This window comes from Opisthorchis viverrini (genome assembly GCF_000715545.1).
Source record: "Opisthorchis viverrini unplaced genomic scaffold opera_v5_6, whole genome shotgun sequence".
NCBI classification, from domain to species: domain Eukaryota; kingdom Metazoa; phylum Platyhelminthes; class Trematoda; order Opisthorchiida; family Opisthorchiidae; genus Opisthorchis; species Opisthorchis viverrini.
Window position 1 is genome coordinate 2,245,643 of NW_008751662.1, and position 24,494 is coordinate 2,270,136.

The 24,494-nt window shown below is 44.3% G+C and overlaps 2 protein-coding genes across 2 annotated transcripts in view; one reads left to right on the forward strand and one right to left on the reverse strand.

Annotated features, from left to right (window-relative positions):
* Positions 1-24,494, forward strand: part of T265_00630 (hypothetical protein) — a gene marked incomplete at both ends in the record, with an annotated part of 97,546 nt that overhangs the window by 72,337 nt on the left and 715 nt on the right. The window contains 9 exons of the mRNA XM_009164458.1: positions 2,279-2,326; positions 7,444-7,974; positions 10,806-11,244; positions 14,283-14,471; positions 19,020-19,116; positions 19,714-19,814; positions 19,920-20,004; positions 21,048-21,218; positions 24,320-24,494. The exon at positions 24,320-24,494 is cut by the window's right edge and continues 715 nt beyond it. Of these exons, the coding sequence (XP_009162722.1) occupies positions 2,279-2,326; positions 7,444-7,974; positions 10,806-11,244; positions 14,283-14,471; positions 19,020-19,116; positions 19,714-19,814; positions 19,920-20,004; positions 21,048-21,218; positions 24,320-24,436 (1,778 nt within the window). The remainder of the gene's footprint in view (positions 1-2,278; positions 2,327-7,443; positions 7,975-10,805; positions 11,245-14,282; positions 14,472-19,019; positions 19,117-19,713; positions 19,815-19,919; positions 20,005-21,047; positions 21,219-24,319) is intronic.
* Positions 11,415-24,494, reverse strand: part of T265_00631 (hypothetical protein) — a gene marked incomplete at both ends in the record, with an annotated part of 17,946 nt that continues 4,866 nt past the window's right edge. Inside the window, 2 exons of the mRNA XM_009164459.1 lie at positions 11,415-11,549; positions 13,833-14,046. Of these exons, the coding sequence (XP_009162723.1) occupies positions 11,415-11,549; positions 13,833-14,046 (349 nt within the window). The remainder of the gene's footprint in view (positions 11,550-13,832; positions 14,047-24,494) is intronic.

Here is a 24,494-nt window from a genome sequence, read left to right on the forward strand (position 1 = left end):
GCGTTCGCACGTTGTTCTAGCACCTGACAGAGTGTGGAGATTTAGTCACCAGGCTGGAATTTCGCTGGCCTCTCTCGAGTGCGTTCGACGAGCCACCATAAGGCGACGAAGTATAGGTGACACCAACAGTCTCGTTCCAACCGAGGTTAAGCTGATTTCCCTGTGGTTACCACACTCGCTACGAGCCTTCCTCCCTTTTTTAAAAAGTGGACACTGTCACCGAAAGGAACAGTGTCCTTCTTCCTAAATGCAGGCAAACGGATCAAACAAGCGTTCAGTGTGGATTTTACCCACAAGCTTGAACAATGCTGGTTGGAAATCATCTGGACAAGGAGCTCGGTGGCGTTTGAGAAAACCTATGCAGTCAGAAACCTTCGAGGCCGTGGGGGGTCCCACCTTTACTGTCCAGGATTCTACGTCAGACGACTTCGGCCATTTCGGAAGTTGGTGCAATATGGAAACAGTCTCCGGTTAGCACACAGCGGAAGCAGTCGCTCCCCATTTTCTGTGAGTACTGATTTCAATCCATGTCGACCACCCAATTAAGTATCAGATGCACTAAGCCTGCCCATCTGTGCATTCGGATCTCCGGCGGACACAACGATATCTGAGCTTTTCAGGTCGCCGCAACAGGGCACTCGGGGCGTCATAAAACCTGTCTTTGACGGCACCGGAGCTACAATCGGTTGGGATGCAGGCATACACGATAAACAGACATCTGGTAACTTCCAGCTTGTGAGACTCCTTCACAGATTAACCGCACAGAAGCGACTATCAATGGGCATCCAGTCAAGCAAAGATCTTTGTATCCATTAAATTAGGACGATATCAACCCTAGCACATCCTACCGCGGCAGCCTCTAGATCGCCAGAATGTGCACAGCCGGAAGAGAGTGGGGAGTGATGGAGCGATTAGCTCAACCACTGTGTCTGCATCTTGAGTTCTTGTTTCTGATACACAGCACATATCAATGCCAAGCGAATCCAGTGTGAGAGCGTGGGCTGCTTGGCGTCCTGCGTGCTTCAGAATATTGAAGGCGGCCAGATAATCTGGACGTCGAGGCTTGGAGATTGATTCCGAGACGCCTGAGGGTGACGGCGCCGGATGACACGCAAATGTTACTTACAAAACTGATGGGGTGGGGAGAAGAGGAAGAAAACGTATGTGGAAGAGGAAGAAGAGAAGCGTCAACAGTAGTCTGTTTTCACTTACTTGCCATGTTGTATGCAGCACCACGCGACGTTCGATGTTGCATGGGCTTATTCGTATGTGTGCAATTCATGGTTGTACATGGGCTGGGATAACGCCAGGGAGCCCAGACTCAGACGGCTTGATGATTAGGGCCGACCAAAGGCTTTGGCTCAAAAGCTTGAGGGCAAGGTGTTTGGCGGGAAATGCAAGTGCATTTCAATTTTTACGGAACAAGTCGCCACACATGTTCCAACTCCAAATCTGGAGGACCAGAAGACTGTGTTCCTCAGACCTGTAACCATTCACCAACCTGGTATGAAAGACTCTGCGAGTATCGTGTGGACACCCCCAGTATAGCTGAATGGATTGCCGAGGTACACAAACCGTCATACCACAGCAAGGTCCAGGCTCTTGGTGACGGCCATGTTTCTCAAGTTAATCTACAAACAGAATAGAGCTTAGCCCGTTGTGGCACAGAGATTAAGGTTAGAGTTGGGCTCGGCTACCTAGTTGAATCTGGCTGTCCCTGAATGCGTCGATGTACTTCTTGGCAAATACTGAAGAATGTCTCGGGTCTATCACATGATACTTCCTTGCTTGTTACCTGTTCCGTATAGGAGCCTGACAAAAGTTCATGGTTGGGTATTACTCTAGTTACACATTTTAGCATGGTCAAATAGGTTAGTCTATCTCCAGATCTCAAGGTATCTGAAAGTTATAATGCTTATAGTTGAAGCACTCGGATCTCCCAGAACCTGGTGTGTGATATAGTTCATGGCTGGTTGTTACTCACTTGACTATCAGTTCATAATTCGGGGTAACGATTTTTCTGTGTAGTTGATCGTATCATCAACCTCCTTTCAGCCTTGTAAGAGCGTAGAACTAAATCCAGATTTGGTTTTCTCCCAACCCACTTCCTTCACTTAAACCTAACTCCGCTGTCGCCCAAAAATGTCTCATACTCGCAAATCCTGAATAATCAACGACAAATCTGTTCAAACTCACCTTCATAAGGCGGGAAAGTCAATGTTGTTGTTCTTGTTGATACCTGACGCTACGGCATTCTTGTTTTCATTTTCATATTTAGTCACTGAAAATTCAGAAACTGATCTGGAACCAGTTAAGGAGTCTACACGTAAGTTTTCTACGTTCTCTACCTTAAGTGAACCCTTTTTTCGGCTTTTAAGTCGCTGAAATATGCACTTGACTGTGCACTAAGCACTCAATTTTCAGTAGCGCACTTCGAACCCCAACTTGATACCACTGCTCCAGAACTCAGATAGCGGGCTCGACGCACACAGGCGTGCTACAAATTTTGAACTGCCGATTCTCGTCGAATGCTCCAACTCGTTCGGCTTACCTTTCAGCTTTGGTTTACTAACCAATCACTTCAGCGCAAGCAAGTGGTTCGTGATAGGAAGCGAACTGCTATTATTCTTATTCATAGTAAACGGAAATTCATGGAAGAAATTCGAAAGCCCCTGTCCTTGAAGTAGCAAACTCCAAGGGTCTGTCGAAATCGTTCCCACTCATCCGGGACAGCTGGGTCATTCGCGTTGGATTGTTGCTATTTTGACGGGAAATCTTTGGAAAACACGTATGAAATTTGCCGGAATTTTTCCTTGTGATGATTAAGAGTTGTTTGGTATAGACCCTTTGTTTTACAAATCGATCCTAATCGGGATGCATATCCCTGTTCGTGGTTGGACATTATGGGTGAAAGTTAAATATGATGGGCCGACAAGTTATAATTCTCTCTTGGCTGTGAGTTTGGATTTCATAACAAATTTTCAGCTGAAAACCGTCAAAAAAAACTGGGACTACATGGTAGCTGACAAGTTTTTGGGTTTTTCGATCATCCGAGAGGTTAGAATGGATTGGAAGTGACGGTAATCCCTATTCGGACCACCCACGGGACCAAGCCGACCTTGTTTCTTCTTAGTGGAGGTCGTCATTGAAGGAGCACCGGAGTTGCTTACAGTTTCACTCCGCCTAAGTTACCCATACTCTTTGGTCTCCTTTGTGTCAGTTCCCACTATATTTCTGTCAGGTTGGTTGAAACTCCGAAGAACCGTTGATTTCCCTTAAAAGCCCACTTATTCAAGTGCACCCGCTTTAATCCCGAGTCGCCCCACTGCGTATCACTTGCGTATAGAACAGTAACCCTTCGATGGAACGGCACTTCTTCATTCAAAATCCTAGCTGGGGAGCATTTTTATAGCCTTCTCAGGTGAATGACTCCCTTCTTATAGAGATTTCTTTTTGGGGATGTAACGTGGGTTACGTGAGCACTTGGATTACCATGGCTACCAACCTGGTCAAGAGCTGGTAGTCTTTTTCAGAATGCCATAATCTATCCGAAGAAACTATGGAGAAGGTTTTTTTACCTGCTTCTCTCTGGCGAGATTTGACGTAGCTTATGAAGAACATGTTATCAAACCCCTTGGGCAACTGGTACACGTGTTTCCGGTTATGTTTTAGAGTGTGTACATTTGTGAGTCAAAAAATCGCAGAGGAGCATGAAAACAGCCTCCTTGTACACTAGGCTTTCATATGCATTTGTTCGATCCGCCAGGTAGACTTTAAAAAATTAACCACTGAAAGATATGCACACTCACGTAGCATTTACCAACACCAGTTAGACGGGTGAACCTCAGCTGTCGTTACCTCGTATGTGCACGTTGACGAACAGTATGAGAAGGCTTGCTTGGCGGTGGACAAACCGCTCTGAGCAGCATTGATCTCTTAATATGAGTTGACCAAAGTGAGCAGTGATAGTCGCTTTCCAAGTGTGGTGCACATATAAGATGTCAACAGGAATCCTAGTTCCTGATTAGCAACGATAGCTCACGCGCAGCAGCACATTCTTCTCCGCACGAACTGCTGGTTTATTGATTATGCGTAGGCTTGCTGTGGCTCAACCACTGTTGGTCGGCAGATTCGTTTCAGATGTCACTCAGTAATACGTATAATACGTTATATATATATATATATTGGCGGCGAGATGGCTCAATGGTTAGAGCGCGAATTTACTGGCCGAAAGATCCGTGTTTCGAACGTGACCTCCGCTTCTCGACTTCCCCTGTCTAGGCTTGAGCAGCCTGGCGGTATCCCAGCGTTCGTGCTTCCTTCGGGTGGCATGGCAGCTAAAAGATTATGTATCTGATTATAAATATGCTTATATATCCAGTGCAAGGAATGCCTGCCATTCACATTGAAATATGGATTCTTGACCAGTCCTACACTTAAAATATTGCCGATTCATCACTATCGCTTCCTCGATACTCTTCGATTCGCTACTAATCAGATATCGAAGACGACGATGATGCCGAATGTGGATTGGCTACACTCTTCAGCCCTCCATGTAAGTGATCCAAAGTTCAGTGTCAAGTTTGCTTCATTCCTATAAATTGAGTTGCAGATTATCGACAAACAGGACGAGGTGGGGAACGGGCCATCAAGTAGTTCCCTATAAGTAGCGTCATGTTGAACTGAATAAGTTTTTTATTAGGTTTGCTTCTCTTCTTCAGTCGGTTTGAACTCGAGATATCTCAGTCATTAAGTCGTGAACTTACTGACTGGAAGGTCCGTGGTTCGAGCCCAACCCCGGTATCTCGGCTGCTTCCGCCTAGGCTTTGGCAACCTGGCAGTATCTCAGCTCTCCTGTTTTCATCGGGTTGCGCAGCAACTAGTCACCGAAGGAATGTTGTGACTCTGTGATTATTGCTTCTTGATTGAGATTTCGTCCTGTCAGTGAAGCCGCTCCTGGCCAAACGGCTAATTGTTCAATCAGAAGGTCAAGTTGGAAGCTCGAGGTTTCGAAACTCTCCGAGTTTCGTGAGATGCGCTGAGATTCGCAAGAGGCGGATAATTCCCAATGAGGATGAAACTGCTGTGTGATGCTTCTCGGCTCTTCAGCATAGACTGATATCACTGACAAGATGAAATCCCACTTGAGAGTTACCAAATATCCTCAACTACTATCTGTTATTACTTCAGTCGTTTTTTTTGTGTGTGGACATCTCTGTTGGTTGAACCCGCTTTTCCTTTTGAATTGGGCACAACACTGTCATGCAAGCTTTTCGATGCAAAATTTTGAATACACTGTTTTTCTTGATTATGCATCCCCGGTGGTTGTGCCTCGTCTACAACGTCATGTTTTCCGGTGGACGAACCTGTAGTAAGGCTATACTGCTCACAAAGTTTTCCAAATATCGAACTGATTTTTCACTTCCACTGTCATCAAAGTTGCCTGTAGGGAATTTCGTGATCACGAGCTGTCAAAACAGGCGTGTTTGTCATCCTTCTGTGGGTGACAGCTAGTTAGTTCACATATTGTTCGAAATGATAGTCCTTATATTCGAGGCTAAGGATTTTCTAAAAGGCGTTCAACTATTGTTACACCTGTCTCACCAGAAAATGCCAGTACTAGTCGGTCCTTTGAAAATCATCCATCTATAGAAAAATAATGGCTTTGATCCAGTGCCACCGGGGGAGCCTAAAGACAGAAAATCTTTTGGCCAGAAATGCGTAAAGCTTTGTTGAATCTGATGAAGAACCGCGCAAACTAGAGCAATGAGAATGCAGTCAGTGACTTACCAAATACCTTCCAAAACGAAGGGTGTAACTTCGGAGAGCGCACTCCAACGAATTAATCCCGTAAGCTCTATGGACTACCAAAAATCCATAAATATCTACCATGAATAGTAGTTGACATGCAGAGATCATGCACTCGCTGACATCTTCGAACCCGTTCTCTACGGTTCCTGTCAACACAGTTTGAACAGAACTTTTCATTTTGTTTAGTCCATCACATGCATAAACTTGGTGTCAATCTGATTTATTCGATTGAGGTCACATCTGTTTTCGGCAGTGATCCAGATCTAACCGGGTACATTTTGGAACACACCTATATACCTAGCACCTACTTGCAACTATCTGAACCGGACTTCAGGCAAAGTGCACATTTTTACAAACAAACCAATGACATAGCAACGAGCTCACTACCGGGTCCAACTCTGGTCGATGTTTTCACAATTAAGCTTGAAACTAACCGATTAAAAGTTTCAGTACAGGTGGATTATATTAGTACCGAAGATACGTCGATGGTGTTTTTGGGAAAGCCGATCTGAAGTAGAACGGAAACCAAGGCAGACTCGTCCATTGATCAAGTTCACTCGTGAGACACTTCTGTTTTTGGTGGTTTTTAAAAAAGACCGTATACTGAAAGCCCAAATGGTATGGACAATAGGTTTGTACCCCCAGAACAAAAAGAAAAATTGCTCGTTATCCTATCCGCATAACAAATCAAGACTGTCTTGGTGACGAAGGTCAATAGATTTAGTGCCTATGAAAGGAGTCATGAAAGAGTCATCAGCGACCGCATGAGTAGTGTGTTACGTCCAGACAATGTATCGTAGCATCTCGAATATCGTACCAACTGGAATATGAAGTGGCCTTGTGCAGCGCATTCAGTTGGACAACGCCTGGTTTAGCTGGCTTCAGCTGAGCCCCTGGTCAAAACCAAGCTAATGTTCAAATAAATGTATTCCGCGACTTTCGTATGGCTGTTTGGGATCAAGTAGACCATCAGGTTGACGGAAACTTGGGTACTGCGCCCACCTGGTAGTCCCTAAGAAGAGAGAAACCGGTCGTGGGCTGTTGAAGAGTTTTCAGCGACCTTATGAGTAGCGTGTTGCCTCCAGATAACAATCATCCTAGCTCCGTTAGTAACTACTACTGTACTTGGACCCACACCACATGTCCAAGACCCCCGAGAGTAAATTTTGAGAAACGCTCGTTAATACATTCCTCTCTTTAGGTTATATCTTCAAAAGAACATGTATTCGGTTATATTTTGAAGGGACCAGAGACGTACCACGTTCCTTTACAATTACATAACCATATAAGACTGGTTGGTCAGATTGCTTCGTTTATTGCCAGATCTCCGTTAGAAATAGTACCAGGTCAACTTTCTCCAAATAAATCACGTAAACCTATCCTCGTACGTCATTTATTTTGGAAGAGGTGAAGTCCAAATGAGTAGTGTTCAGAATACTGGCTTTATTGTGGCCGTAACACTGTGGGCGAAGTTTTTTGTTGGCTTGCTGAGACGAATGGCTGGAAGGCAGGTATCCTTTGATCGGTGTTCCCATCATCTTTTATTTTAACTAACTGGGCTGCTTTTGCAGCTGTTCGGCCAGTAAAAGAGATCTTATCGTACTATCCATTGATCTGTTTTGGGCTTTGTAGCTGAAAAATCTGATGCAATTAGCGTTGAAATGAAGGACACTACAAGAGAGGAGCATGAAAGTACTACCAATGCGGAACCCGCTGAATCAGAGAGCGAGGCGAGTAGCACTTACTACGAGACAAGTGATGAATCAGAAGCAGAAACGTCTATCAGCTCTGAATCCGATGAAATTCCACGACGCAACACCTCCTGTCTCATGTCCGTTGGTATGAATGTTGGTGCTACTGTCTCGGATACGTTTGATGCTACCAACCTCCGTCTGGTTATTGGCCTGGAAACAGAATTACCTTCTGGCGCCTCCAAGTCATCGATTGGCCCCTATCATTACCGCATAGTGGCTCCATTTTTGCCAGAACGGCTCGCTTTGGCTCAAGGTCATTCGGGTGTCAGTGCAACGGGTTTGGCTGCTTTAGACACGTCCAATGATGAAGCCGCTGCCTGCTTCATTAGTGTGGCCAAAAAGCAGCACACGAATCAGATCGCAGCCGACATACGCCACTGGTGTTTGCCGATCCCCCAGGACTGTCCCGGTAAGTCGACCTTAAGAGTGAGTCTGCGGGGTCGCAAGCCACTAAAGCAGGATTTTCATTCATGAGGACTGCTCTTGTTGGAAACAATTGTATCCCCATGCCGACACATTGCTGTAGCTCCGTTGTGTATTGGGTTAGCGTTAAACATCTACCCTAGATAGCATCCCAACTGAAGCTCTTTTTGAGGAAAGGCCAAGAAGTACCCGCTTTAAAGTGATTTCTGCATGAGTCACTTTGAAAACTTTATAGTAAGATAATTAAAAGAATGGTTGTGAAAATTTTATATCTTTGGATATCTGTCCTGCCCCAAAACCATGGAAAGACAACACCGTATTGCATTCGGGAACGGGTCCGCCGTCTGGATGTTTTGACCACGTGCCAGCCTGTTCTTTCGGCAGGCTGCGTTAGTACGGTAGTGTGACCGGGTTTGAATAAGGCAAGGTTTTTACATAGCACCAAGTAAATACTCATGTCAATCCGTCAAGATAGCGTTGTAAGCATCCCAAAAGTGTGATCACTCTTAAAAATGGGTATTTCAGTGAAGGAATAAAAGAAACTGTATGCACAATCAGACGGTTGGAATTTATTATGCTCCTATCACCTGGAACTTCCTCTTTCTTGCTGAATGTCCTACAGTTTAACTGTTTCTCGACCTCCGTTCCGTGGTGACTCAACTTTTAAATGCGAACTTGCCGATCGGAGGAGCTGTCGTTCGAACCCAACCACGGCACTTCGACTGCCCCTCAGAAAAACTTGGTGGTATATCGGCTCTCGTGATTCATTTGAGTAGTATAACGGCTAGACAGGTTGGCACAACTGCTTATTTTATTCAACTGCTAAGGGGTGACGTTGATAACTTGGAAGTCCGTGATTCGAACCCATCTCTGGCTTTTGTATTACCCCCGTAGAGGATTGGTCAATCTGGAAGTGTCCTAACCCACATATTTCCTGCGAGTGAAACGAAGTCATCAATCAGCAACCATAAACTAAGCAGTTACAAGCCACTGGGCGCAAAAGCAAACATCTCGTATGCATATAGTTTATAAAAACTGAATATTCTCACATGCCCCCTTGAACTTTCTTGGATATTCATTGACTATTACACAATAGTAGACGAACACTGCAAAGCAGTTTCACAGTTCCCCCAGTAAATTTCACCTTTCATCCGATGCGGGAGATAGAGCTTGGACACCAAACCATAGGCTACTACCATACCTCATCAGTAGTATATACTTTACACAAGAAGCGTGACAGAAATGCATCGGCAAAATATCACAGTTGAATGATTGCTTTTTCTCCTTTCAATATAAGCGTCACTGAACCGCGAAGTTTCTCTTACTTATCTCCTTAATTACCTCACCGAAATGCTCATTTTCACGTTTGATCGCGGTTCTAGTGCATCTGACATTGAGTTTATAGAGCCATTGCGAAATCCAAAAACACCTGGGCCATTCGCCAGTTTCTACTCACTGCGAGTATCAAAGTTTCTGGTGGAAATATTGGTCATCTTCCATTCGAAAACGTTCTCCTTGAATTCGATTACGACCCATTTTCCACTAGATAATTCCATCAAAAATGTAGATAGCAACTGCCAAGAGGTGCGAAACTCGGAATCAAAATCTTGATTGGAAGCAGCCGAAGGTTCAAGGTTGACCTGTTGATCCCTTCTTTCGCGTCGGCTGCCGTCGCACTCATCGTTTCCTTGTCTTGCGTACCTTACTACCACACGTCACCTCAAATCCCAACCAGTCCATTTACCCGCGGTTGGTTCGATGCATTCGAAGGTCCTCTCGTCCTGGTTTTCATAAAACTGACATCCATGCAACAAATTTCATCGTCTAGAGTGCTATTTGGCCCGTTTGGGACGATTCGGCGTTCCATGAACTTTTAAAAATTCAAAAATCTCTGCACTATTCCTTGTTCTTCAGCCACACAACGATTTGGTTGACATTTTGTCCTTTTTACTCATCGACAGCATGAAATTGATGTTCATCACTGCTGCTCCTCTGCCGTACCCACTCATCGACATCATCATCGACAGCATGAAATTGGTGTTCATCACTGCTGCTCCTCTGCCGTACCACAATGGTTTATTTGTTTTACCACAAGTAGCAATTTTCCGGGCAGAGTTATCAACTTTTCTGCTGACGAAGGTTTTACTCTGTCCGAATCCGGTTTCACTATTGTCTGTCGTCGTGAATACAGAATACGTATTCTGAGACGTCTTCAGTCTACATGTGGACTCTCGTCGCTGCTTTAAATAGGTTCGATCGATGTTGACATTCTATGAACTTCGAAGTGCAAATTTCAAGGTCACTGGTGAGCCCAAGCAATCAAGCAAACAACTGGCGTCCAAATATGACTAACCGTTGTTATAGTCTTCTCATGGCCATGCGATGACTTCAATGGTGGTGGATTATTGATCGATTTAAGCTCAGCAGACCCATAAGTGTGCAATTTTTGAACGTTCTAGCCTCGATGATTTATGGAAGAATGTATCGGGATGCCCATATAACCTGTTTGCGTGACGTATTTGTTCACTAGGTGCTTCCGATTTCGCCCCACGTCACTTCATCCACCCGGTTCTAGCGATAAGAATCTGGTATTACACCGTCATCATCTTTCGAAGTTCTTAGCTCTATGCGTGCTACAATGTCGCCAAAATCAGAGTTATCGTTTCCCCAGTGTCTTCTGTGGTTGGTAATCCCTTGAAAACTGCTTTCAAACACCAGGTCTTCCTCGGTCCCTCGTTCTCTTTATGGTTTGCTGTGTGTTGTCCATGTACGTTTCTGACTCGATTCTCCTACTGTGTATCGTTATTTGCCAATTAGCTCCCGTCGCCGAACACACTGGAGCAGTCACTTGTATGAGCCGCTTTTGGTCCACAAATCCAATTGGTTGGTGTGCTTCTGGGGGAGAGGATGGACGCGTGGTTTTCCGGCGATCCGTCCAGAAAACAGTTGACACTAGAACTGACCCATCGCCGCTTGAACTGGCCAATTTCCTGCAAAACAGTTCTTGGCTTGTTGCGTTCAGCATAAGTTTCTTTTACGACCCCGTCCAACCCATAGTACCCATCAGCTCGCTCTACATCGTCTCCGCACCACAGGCTCACTTTGTCTACGTTGCAGCCGGGAAGATGGTATGGTTACTTATTATCCCGGACGCTATGATGTCCGTGTTGGAGACAACGTCCAGTTGTACTGTGAACGACTTGGAGGGACTGACAAACCCGGACAATAAGTGGGGTGACCGGATCCGAGTGTTGAGGTACGTGTATTTAGTTATACGTAGTTGACATATCAAGAACTTCTTTGTATTAGGATTTATTTGCAGCAAAAATAGTGGTGATGTCTTTGTTGTGATTTTCATCAGTTTCTGATGGATTTCTACCACGTCCCTGTTGATCCCCTGGTTGGCCTCGGTAATACCTCGATTCGCTAATGTTTGCGAGAAGCGAGTTCAAGTTCTTCGTTTGAATAGAGCAGCCCGAGGCATGCTTCGTTGAATTCGTAGTCTTCAACCATCCTTTCGTGCGACATGACCGTCCGAAGCAAAGTTGTGGTGACACACACCTACCTGGGATAAATCTACACCAATAAACGCGTCAAATGTGGGTCACTTCTAGGACACTTGCGATGATGTTTCCCTGACATTTGACATGATCATCTGTTCATGCTTCTGGTGTACGCCACATACACCAGTAGTCTATCGAGAGCATCAACTTAGAAGGGCCAGGTTGAGCAGACGCGTGATAAACATTGGGTTTCATACTGCTGCTCGTTTATCTCCTATGTATCCTTTGTAACCTCTTTCATGTAGATAACAATTCCATCCCTCACCAGACCGCTTGATTGCGCAGCTGAATTTCGGGAGAATCGATTAAGGTGACCGCCTGTTGACCCCTCTATATATTGACGACAGTTCCAGATGATTTTATCTCGGAGACATTCATCTGCGGTCTAGCAAGAGAAGCGAGCTGACTGATGCGATCGATGATTATGTGACCCAGTGTCTAGTTAGTGTCGTCGACGTAATCGGCATTTTATATCCACGCCATATAATGCTTGATGACACCTAAATACCTGAGCAAAGCATTTTTCTTCAGCTAGTCGATTAAGAAATTGAAAGCTTTTGGAAATTGGTTGTTGATCCGGTGGCTGTTGATCTGTTTGCGGAGCTTGGCAATCGGCTTGCAAACGTTTCGTCACCATACGAGGAGACATCATCCGTGCACAGTTGGGTGAGACATTCTTGCCGTACGTTCTAGAATTCAATTCTAGTGCTCAACATTGCAGTCAGAACAGAACAAGACTGAATGAACTAGTTGTCCGCCACAGTACACGTAAAACGGACTAGAATGCGGCAAACTACAGCCCAAATCTGCTAGCTAGGTTAGGTCTAAAGTAACTGAGGAGGCCTCTATGTAATTTTCAGGTGTTTCTCCTCCCGGTAGGCCAAAAATCAGACATTCTTGCCGTACGTTCTAGAATTCAATTCTAGTGCTCAACATTGCAGTCAGAACAAGATGTTGCTGGACGAACTAGTTTTCCGCCACGATACACGTAAAACGGATTAGAATGCGGCAAACTACAGCCCAAGTTTGCTAGCTAGGTTGGATCTAAAATAACTGAGGCCTCTGTGTAATTTTTGGGTGTTTCTCCTCCCGGTAGGCCAAAAATCACCACAGACGGGCGAATTGGTTAAATGCATGCTGCTCCCGGTGTTCTGTAATTTTCACCGATACGTCGTTGACGTTGGCACTTTTGTTAGTGTTACTACACGTGGTTAGCAGTACGAAACTATTTTAAATGACTGCTGGATTGGAGTCATGGAACTTCCCAATGTTCAGGAGTACCGTTGTTGGTATTGGTCTTGCTACTCTCAGACAAACCAAAGAGAGTCGGTTTATTTGAATGTGAGATTCTGGATACGGCAGTCATGCAAATGAACCTGAAGACAGTAGGCACGCAGTGGAGGTCCAGTGCGTCTCTTCAGACGAGCCCAATACAGTGACCTCTCGGGGAACATAGCTATCAAGATGGTCACATTCCTGAATGCCCGAAATCTAGTGAGATCCTCAACTCCACTCGACGCCGACCAGACAAACAACGCCTCCTCAATATGCAGCGTGTGACAGCCTTGTTTCAAAGCCAGACGGTGCGAGTCAGACCAAGGTCAGACAGTGTCCCTGTAACAAAATAGCTTGAAACCGTTGCATTTTCGCACTCACGCTTTCACACTCGCTTGTTCGCAATAAATCTGTTGTGTTTCTAATCGGGAGTCTTTTTTGGCACTAGGCACTGGGGCGGGGAACAGCAGTCAGACATAACAGATTGGCGACTCAGTCAGATATAACAGTAGCCGACAAAGTTGAACCCGCATTTGACGCAATTGGAAACAGTTATTTCCATTCTGGGGAAATTCGTGCTACGACCTGTTCCGCTAAGGTCACTCTACTGATTTCGTCCATTCGTTTTTTATGATGTCCACTACTACGTTTTATGGGCTTCATCATGCTATCGATGGCTGAGTCATTCACAAAATGTCGGCGATAATCTTTATTCTTCTGCATATTACACAGTCAAGCTTGAATGCACCTTATTGGAAATGGGTTTCAGGTTTTTACATTAGTTTTGAAAAGGGTTCATTCCGAATTACCTACAATCGTTACGTAACGTACGACAAGCCAGGTCGACCAGATTACTTCTGAAGGCTGCCTTCGACGCACAACCTCTTGATTTGACATACAGCCATCTTGTATATTGGGGAATGCGCGGTACTATTTTAAACACCATGTACTGACGAAAGTGGCAGGGAAACAAAAGGTGCCAATCGCAGAATCCCGGCAAAATCACCCCGACGTTTTCATGGACTGGAAGCGCTGGGTCCGGTCGCCGGTTGGTCAACATGCTGACCAATCGGATCACGTCCGTTCTTCCGCTCTGATGCTTGATTATTCCAACCGGGCGCTGACCAATCGGATCACGTCCGTTATTCCGATCTGATGCTTGATTATTCCAAGCGGACCGTTTTTTGAACAGAGCGAGGGCCTCACTTCTCACAGTATCTCTAAAAATAAACGAGTGGAGTAATCGGAGGTGGTGATTTGTTTAGACTGGTTACTTGCGCCCTGGTGTATCTGTCAGTGTGCTTTTGTTAGATAATCCGCTGTGGTTCTAGGTGGGTGACGTCAACATCTGTCGTGTACTCACCCTAGAACGGCTGTTTACGTTCGAGCCCACTTACTGCTAGAAGGAATAAGCTCTACATGTATCCTCTATCTTAATCTGTCTCATCCCTTACAGCCTCTCTTTTTCGGACGCGATAATTGAGCTATGTCCATTACTTGAACCCATATCGTCGAGCTCCGACTGCTTTTGTTTGCTGGCCTCCTTTGGGAACGCCTCTCTGATGCAACTTGTGCATAACAAGAGTTTTCCGAGTTTCGATTCCAAGAATGGGCCTAAACTTTCTTCTCTGGAGCTCCCTTCCAGGTCAGTGAAACGGTTCAATAGAATAGGTGGTCTATTCCTCTGTTCATGTGCCCCCTCTACATGTTTTATGCATAAGTCTTCTTGTGTACTGTGCTGTAGAACCTAGTGTGTTTTTCCCCAAGTCACTTTCATGCCCTTGTCCGTTTTTAATCAGTAGCATGAAAACACATCGTTAACCCACCTCATCGACCGTCTGAGTTACATACGAGAGTATGATAGATCCATGTTCGTCCTATTGGTCTCATTGGAAAGCACTTGAGTGATGCAACTTGATTGACGCGTATAATTTGTACAGTACGGTACTCCTTCTCCTCCTTAATGGGTCTTCAGAAAATCGATCAATACCCGTTGTAGTTCAGAAGGATCCCATACAACCAATCAGTAGTGATCGTAAGATATTCTTCAGAAGAGGTTCTCTGCCTGTCATTCTATTCGTGACCATCGGCATCTCAGAGAGTTCTATTTCCATTGTACGATGAAGCACTTTTGTTCTAAGCATTCTGTTGGTATCCAGGCTTTTTGGTTGGCTCCACATCAACGGAAGATTAATGTCCTGTGGAATTCGATGCTCTCATTGGTGGGCAGCATCAGACTACACATAAACGTCCAAGTTAACGAGTTGCGGTTAAAATCTGTTCGGTGGTAGGTCAGTAGCTTCAAAAGCCGCCCACTTGTTTGGAATTGTGCCATGGTTTTAGTTCGCTATTCTTATTTCAGTCGGTATTCACTGTTTTCTTCCTATTAGTGCCCCACATTTTCCACACATGTTGCGAAACGTTTATAAAGCCATATATTTTTTGCAATAACGTTATCATTTTGATACTAAAAAGCACCTATAAAGCCATCTGATAATATCCAAACAAATCACAGTTTGTAGGTTATCTTTTTGCCTACTTAAGGTGATGGAAGCCCGATGTTGTGGGAGAACTAACCAGGACTGTGATTCGTTCAAATTTTACATAAGCAAATATGTATCATTTATTTATACCATTAAAATGTTAACTGTAATCCCCCTGATTTGGTTTGAACATAGCTTGTCTCTGAGCATTGCGCACCTCAGAAACGTCGCACTGACGACCATTGGAGCTAGAATAGAACTACTCAGAAGTACTCACCCATTTGCAAAGCGATTTGATGTTTTTAAAATCATCATGATCGAGAGATTTAGCTGGGTTCCTGTTGAGTCTCGCGCAAAACTCGAGGACTATGCCTAGTAGAACTACTCAGAAGTACTCACTCATTTTCAAAGCGATTTGATTTTTTAAAAAACATCACGATCGAGAGATTTAGTTGGGTTTCTGTTGAGTCTCGCGCACAACTCGAGGACTATGCCTGCCTGTTGAGTCCCAAGAAGGGTGAAACCGGTCATGAGCTGTCGAAGATTTTTCAGCAACCTTATGAGTAGTATATTACGTCCATTCAAATATCGCTCTATGTCGAATATCGTACCAACTGAAATATGAAGCGGAACTGGTGAAACACATTCAGTTGCCTGAAGACATCATAAACGAGAGATTCAGCTGAGTCTCTCGTGAAACCAAATTGATTTGCAAATGAGTTTTCGCTAATTTCATGCAAATTGGGTTTAAGTAGAACGTAGAGTAGCGTATTACGTCTACACAGATAATTTTTCCTTATCGAACTGATGGTTACTGTTAGTTTCGGTGCCCCCTGACCGCTGAATTACGTCTAGATAATTTTTCCTTATCGAACTGATGGTTACTGTTAGTTTCGGTGCCCCCTGACCGCTGACTCATTTGATAGCTTGTTTGTATGGGTGTTTTTCTATGCCCACGAACCATCCATAACCACACTTGTCTTTTGAGTATCTTGGTCAATGTGTAGTGCGCGCTTCGTCAGAGTTGGTGGGACAAGCTCTACTTTCCTTAATATAGGAAGCTCTAGGAAGCTCTGTGAGATTGTTAAAATCCCGATCCCCTGACCAGGAGTAAATTCGCCACAAAAGGTAAATTTACTGATACCTAAACTATCCCTCTTATGTCGAGCATCTACCAATAATCACACAGTTGGACAGGATGACATGTTCTCGAGCCATCTATCAGTGAGGAAAACAGTTCCAAAGNTCGAGCATCTACCAATAATCACACAGTTGGACAGGATGACATGTTCTCGAGCCATCTATCAGTGATGAAAACAGTTTCAAAGTCAATGGTCGTCTATCGATGCGGCGTCTGATATACTAAAAATACTGGCGAGAAAACCAATTGCATAGGCTCAGAGGGATTCAGTTAGACTGGCCCATTTCGTCGCCACTATTTGGTATGATTCTATGTCATTTTACCGCAAATCACTAAGGTAATTATTTCTCTTAATACTTCCACGTATTACACAGTGCATTACACAATATGAGCAGCTCCAATGAAATACTAAACAACAATTTATGTTGGTCTACTACTATCCTCATCGAGTAGTTTGTCCAGCATAAACATTGGAAGTGTATAGCACATTTGCACACGGATTTGGCTTTGACAGGAGATTTGGTTGAATCCAGCTGAAGCGAGCATGCTGCGTCTTGTCAACAATGTGTAGCCCAGTGTCTCCGTTCACCCAGATGGGGACTAAAGTGACCATATTCATTTCACACCCCATTTGGGACCTGTTGTTAGGCTTGTCGAAATGGTATACTCAAATTATCCCAAGCTTTTCCCTGTTTCGAAAAGTCAAACTTTTATCACAAAGGCGCTGACAAACAAAAAGCTTTGCACCGTGCCTTTGTAAATTCACTGTGTTCACGTGCGTCTGGCTGTTTCCCATCCAATTTCACTGAGACTGAATCCGTCAGCACTGACGGTTTATTGAGTATGCAGGTATGAGACCCCAAAAAACTATTGTGCCTAGAGCGCATAACGACATACAGTCGGTCTAGATTTCACGTGACTGTACGAGGCATCCGACTGATGAAATCGGTTCGACGAATCACGTCTTCTGATTGGTCTATAAATCAACGCCCAATCAGATTTCGATGTCCGTTTCGCGCTCACTTTCAAGGACTGGCTCAGAGCCGGAACTCTAGCATATGTTCAACATCTTTATTGCAACTGTGATACGTTGGTAGTTCTCACGTAAATCAGTTTTTTAGAGGGGTAGGGTCTTAGCCAAGGTACCTACTGGTCTCCCAAAGAGGTTCTCAAAGAAATATGAGAATATTCGCACTTCATCAAAGTCCTTCAATAATAGCGCCTTTTCCACTGTACTGATCAAGCAGTGAACTCGTTATACCTATTTTATCTCACGACGTCTCCGAAACGGACGCGTCTTCCATACTGGGGTATGTTAAAATCGGTAGCCATCTAGTTGAACATTTATGTGTGAAACCTCCACTTTCCAGGGCACATCAGTTTGCACAATACTCTTTGAATGGAAAGTACATTGTGGAGCTGATTTCTTAGTCTGAATAGTAGAATGGTTCACTCATCGATTCGACTTATCGTCAGGTATGCCGATAATTTTTTCGGGCAGTACTCGAAACCTATCCATTTTTCACTCACCTGATCCTCGGGATGTGCATCCACCCCAACATCCCGTTTGTTTCGCTCAGGCACTTGAAATAATTTTTGGTGTATCTATATTTCCTGGAACCTCCGATTATTTTATCCGGCTCCTGCCGGTGTAACGTGTCCCCTGATGAAGAAAACCCTTCAAGCTTGTGGACAAGACACTAATCCAACGAACGGTTGCTCCTATTTCTAGTTGTGTCAGCACGAATGACCACTTTTTAGAGCCAGTGGGACTGTCCTTACCGGCTGATTTTATTGCATAAGCTTGCGGTGACCCAGACACATGAAACGCAGCACTGGTCGCATCAGGGTTGATCACATTCAAAGTGGGACCAAACCGCCCATACTGCATTCATCAGGCGTCATAAATCTGATGCATTTACGCAAACAGTTGACTTCATGTTATCCCGGTGTCTACTTTCTCGGTCGAATGTGAAATCTAGTTGTACGTTTGGTTGTCCTTATGAGAAGGCAATCATTTGCCCACCTAAACTCTAAATCTTGTCTCCAAGGGTCCGTTGTACTAAGGGTAGACGTGTCGTAAATCGTCACTGTGGGTTTCCATTGAAAGGTGAACTATTTTTCCGCATTTTTTTCGATCCCAACCACATCTAAGGTTTGATTGAGCGGTTGCTAACGTACACCTCGATGGTTAATCAATTTCGTAGAATTTCTAGTTATATTTACTGATGGTAAAGCTCGCCCCTTGATGCAAGTACACAAACCGTTCTGGAGTTCAGTCAGACTGCATCATGAAGGCCTCTAGATACTGCCAGGCACAAACAAAATAAAGCCTGTGACTGGACAAACATACTCAGCTTCTGTGTCTGTAAAAAGATGCGGTCTCTCCATTAGTTCCTTTAAACTTTGGTCATCTTATTGAGGCGCTCGCGCTGCGCCTTCATACGTCAAATTCAATGTGTTCTCCTTGAAGCCTTTTTGGGGAGCGCTTGTTTTCGACTTCTTTTCATTTTCACTCACCTTTCCCCTAACTTCACGAATTGCTATTCACTTGTCTCCCGTTTTACAGCGCGTGCTGGGCGACGTCTTGGCATCCATTTGGGGCGACATCGGCCGTCGGATTGGCGTCCAACACTCCAATAATTCTATCGAAACAGGACGGAAAGGTAAGCTAAGACGCGTTTTCCCTATCCTTTGAGTCCAGTACGTCGCTTATGCATCACACAGCCATTATTTTTCATCAAGTACCCGAATGTCCGAGAGGATAATATCGTGGTTTACCAAATCAATCAATTGAGGTTGTATTCCGTATAGGTGGTTTCATATCGCCGCCATCCCCCGTCTTGATAACACATTCAAGTTGATCATAAGGTTGACCGAAACTCGGGGACTGCGCCTACTTGATGAGCCCCAGAAGGGCGGAACCGGTCGTGGGCTATCGAAGAGTTTTCAGCAACCTTGTGAGTAGTTTCCTTTATGAAAACATTCACATGTTGTTTTAGAGATAAAAACGCAGAAAGAAATTCCAACGCAATTCTGGTTGCCCTTTGTTAGTTTATGTTGAAAGTCGGTTGTCCTAGTTCACCAGTGCCTCTGAACTGAACTCGAATGCGATACCGTACGAACGACTGGATGAATTATCATGACGGATATCGATAGCCATTTCGTGAACAAATATTGATGGGTGACCTCATCCAGTTCATCATCCAAATCCATATTCTGATTCGCTGATTTGCAGTCCCCCCATTCGCTTTCATTTTTAGCTTACTTTAAACCAGCTCTGGCCCGATGCAAAATTGGACTCGATGGGGAACATCAAGTACATTGAACCTGTAGGAAACCTTCCGATAAACGGACAGCGCGAGTGAGTCTTTTCGTCACATTCATGCTTCCACCAACCATGCAACGACAGTTTATTGTGATCTATCAAATGCTTCCCTGTATCGGTTTCCATTTCTACATCCTCTAGGTGCTACTTGGTCGTTGCCCTGTCACACGAGATCTACACTACCTACCTAATCGATCGTCAGTGTGTGGTCCTGGCAAAGTCGGAGGTATGCACATTTGTCCACATCTGCTTTTGTTCTTGACCTAAAACACACATTTTCAATTTTTTTCAAAACGTATGAGAAAAGAAGTAGCGTGTTAATTTAATTCGCCAAAAGTTTGGAAAAATCATTGACTTTCTTCCATTTTTAAGAGCGTTATCTATTGCTACCGACTGGGGGATTGTGCTTACTTTACTGTAAAGGTGTCTCTTTATCTGCATGTCTTCAAGAAATTCACCTAATAAGGTATGAGTGGTAGAATTTGAATGACATTGAATAAGGATCCAAGTAAATGTAATGCATGCGAGGAGACAGACGCCACGGCAGGATTGGATTCGAACTGACACCCCAGATTTCATCAATGTCTAGCCTTGTGAAATTCATACATCTGGATAGCTAGTGTTTCAAAAGTTCAAAAATCCCTGTACCTCGATAAAAATGATTCGGTAGTATTAAAAGATCAGCCGCCATAGGTGGATCCTCGACAAGAACAGCCAGGGTAGTAACTCGGTCGTCACTTGACCTGTCGATAAACTGCAAGCCTTGTTTAGGCATATGTTTCCCTGTCCACTCTTATCCAGCTTGCGCTGGGCGTGCGCTTCACATGCCGGTTAACGGTAACTCGAATCTCAGCATGATTGATGTTTTATGCTACCGCTGGGCTTTGAGATTAGCGAAAGTTCCTTGGTAAGCACTAATCAGAGTAGTGATACCAGGGCTGCGGAGAGTCTACTTATTTAAGAAGGATGTGAATAGAGGTGCACACTGTAATACTGTTTTCACGAGCCTTGAAATGCCTTTTAGGAATAATCGTATTAGTAGACAGTAATGCGCTCACACGACTTTAGTAGGTGTCGAAGCTCATACTCTCTACTTACCTTGCTTTTAAGGTGATACAGCTGTCCAGCGAAACAAATCGAACGGACTTGGGCACCTAGCTTGAACATTTCTTGCTGGTATTTCCCCGTCAACGCGTGGTTTTATCCTAACTATCTGCTTTCCTGAGTACGCTGAAAAAAATTAGCAATTTCCCCTCATTTCCATTCCAGCCTGTTCTTCTTCCGATAACGGTCACAGCTGTCTGCGCCCTCCGTGACGCCAACAATCACGCTTCGCCCACCGTCGACGAAAAAACACTACAAATAGTTGTGGCTACATCCGATGGTATACTACATCTGTTGGAATTTGACTATGAACAGTCGTTCTCGCTCTCTGCCCCGGTTAGCTTGCGCCAGGTAATTTCAATACATACATCTCACTACTAACTGTTTATGCGGTCTCTTGTTCATCACGCTTAGCTGTCCTAGGCGTAAGAGCTTTCACATTCTCAGCCTACTAACAAGTAGTCCGAAATATATCACTGACAGCTTTTCGCTCTCGCCGAGACTGTTGCTCACTCCGAAATGAGATTTGGTTACCCTGACCAGCAGGCGGGCAATTGCGTACCACCTATAGAGCTCTCTAATCGTCTCATGAACTGAGCTTGGAATTTCAAAACCACTTTAGTTACCTAGCTAACTTGTTCATCGAACCCCCATGATCCTGCTCACATCCTTTCTTTGTCATCCCGTCTTCGTGTATCTCTGTATTGACCAAACAGCCCCTAATCTCGACGGTTAAAGACACTCGAAACTAGACCTCTTGTTCTCAACCGGATGCTCGCTACTGTCACACCTCGATATCTGGGCTGTTCCACGCAGTGGTGTTTAAAGGATGGGTAACCGTAAACCATAGAATACTTGAGAGCATCGCGGATTAAGGTACGACGTTCAATTGAAACTCGGCATGTTTCACTTGAATGATAAGTGCGGCTTAGCATATAGCCTGATTCAAAGTCACCTTTAAAGAAGGAAGTACATGCGAAATGTCCATAGTGACACTAACCAAAGTCCGTTCATAAATCCAAATTTAGCTTGAATGTCGTATTTGATGAGTCAAGCACACACACACACACACCTAGTCTTATCGTCGTCACTGTTGAATCCCACCGAACACGCTTCCCACACTTTGTGTCAACGAGGAGCTGGTGATTCGTCATTTCGGCACCGACCAGTTCTGCCCACTGTCTGTCCCTCGGTACACCAGATTTCCCTCTCGAATTCCTTGACACATTCCCCAGGAACACTATTATCCATTTATGATAGTTTCTCTCTATTTTTATTGGTTAATTATTATTATCACTTATTTGTTTATTTTTTCACTCAACTTGTCTTATTTGCTTTTTATGTTACAGTTTATTCATTCACTTACGACCATCGACATGTTGGTTCATCATCATACTTGGACGGCTTATTATCAAAAGAATTCTACTCCCGCTGCGAGAGTGAATTGATTTGATGTATTCAAATCAATCAATTCATACAAGACCGAGATATCCGTTAGGGTTTTACCACCAGTAGGAGCTTAGAATTACAAATCCGGGTCAAAACTAAGCCAGTTGCGGGGGGCTGGCTGCACTGAACTCATACTTCTCATACTTAATAGCTCTATATTTTTGCGGTTATTGAGAGCGTTAGCCATACGACCGACTCTGCAACCCTTCGTCATTGTTTGGATCAACAAGAAACGGAGTTTACCAACGATCCATCGCAACAGTTCTCTGGAGGGGAGGAGGAACTTGCAGCTCCTTGTAAACAAGTTTAAAGGCAATAGTGTATTGGATCACCAAAGGTGACTTGCCAAAGGGGTTTCCCTCAATGCGTATTCGGTGCGCTGACGAAACGTTTTCAAGACAGTTGTCACACGGCGAACAGATCGACATCATTCTAAGCAACTATCAGCCACCTCGCCACAAAACACTATATTACTTACCCCAACCATTTTATTCCGATCCTGCTAGTGTTGGCTTGCAATTGATTTCTTTCTAGAGGCCGCGAAAAAACAACCTGCCCACTATCCTCGTGACGATATCTCCTAACGAAGACTAGCATGTGAAATTCGTCCACTTGCCTTTTATTGCTGTATCATATATGCTGACACCGTTTCGGTATGCGATCCATAAATTGAAGACCAAACTGCTCCCTCAACCGATTTGTAGGTCCTACATCACGATATCAACTCTGTTTGGCCCACAACCAAATTAGTTCCCCCATTTTGCAGATGAGACCATCTGTGGTTGGCCTTTTGAAACTTCCTCCAATATTTAAATCCATTTTATGGGGCAATATATCATAAGTGATCTTTCATAAACCCCTGTGGGCTGCCAATCCGGTATATTTGCCTGTTTACGAAAAACAAGTGTACGACCAAATCAGAAGACCAACAAAAAAGTGACCCCCTTCTACATGTCGCTCTTGAGGATTTTTCCACTGAACCACGCTCTTCCTCTTAGGTAGTCTCTCTATGATGGACTGTATGTGAGGCGAACTCAGCAATAGAATGGGGATGGACATATAAAACAGAGTGATTGCAGCCGACGACAGTTCAACCAAAAAAGACACATCTCGTCCGTTCCAGCTCTATCAATTTCGGCGGTTTCAACTGCGACTATCCTCTGTCCAGTAACTATCACTCTCGTCAAGTACGGAATAGGACCGTTTTAGGTTTGTTCGTCAACGATCAAGATGGTCTTTGTAAAGGGCCTTATGATAGGGGGTCACTAGCTTCGGTGTTGCAATGAATATTAACTTGAGGTGCCACGATTATTGTCTGTTCTCACGATCGATAATACATGCTCTCTCCAAAAGGTAGATAGACAGCTCTCCCAGATAACTCCAATGAGACCGTTTTTCATGAGTGAGCTTTGTTCAGGTTGACTGCCTACGTCCTTCAAAAACTTTGTCTGCTAGATCGAACGGTCTGTATACCACCACCAAATTGCTTTCATCAAGTTCTGTGGAGGAGTGTTCTCTGGTGTATGCATCGATTCCATACACTTGTTTGTCAATTTTGCGTTGTTTTGAACACAAATTCGTCCATAGTGATGACTTCCGATCAGTAGTATCGATGATGATGATGATGATGATGATGATGGTACCTTGGTTGAGAGGGGGCTTTTTTTCGTTGCACTTTCCGGCTAGAACCGAAGGGGACTTCTGACCACGAACCGTTAATTAACCGTTTGGAGACGCAGTTCAGAGGTACTTCCTGAAATTCATCTTGTGTTCAACTACAGTCTGATGACAAAGCCAACTTTGTCTCGGAACTGATCGAAGCAGTTAGGCGATTGTTTTTCCATGGTGAAAGAGCGCCTTACCTTTCCCGATCGATTCCAGGTTCTCACCTGGAATCTCCTTTTTGGTAGTCTTTTTCATTCTATTCGGTCAAAGGAATGATCCCAGAAATTCCACAGATTCCAACTCTCATACATTTTGTTTTACAGGTTGGTTTGTATCCCACCGGTAATCATGTGACCAACGTGCAGTTGTTGCGATTGGATCCCCTACAAGTTCTGGTCGGATCACAAACCGGACAAACGGATGTGTATTCCATTGTTTGATGACTCTCCGTTGCCCATCTAACCCAACCGAGTGTGATTTTTCCTTCTTCATACATAT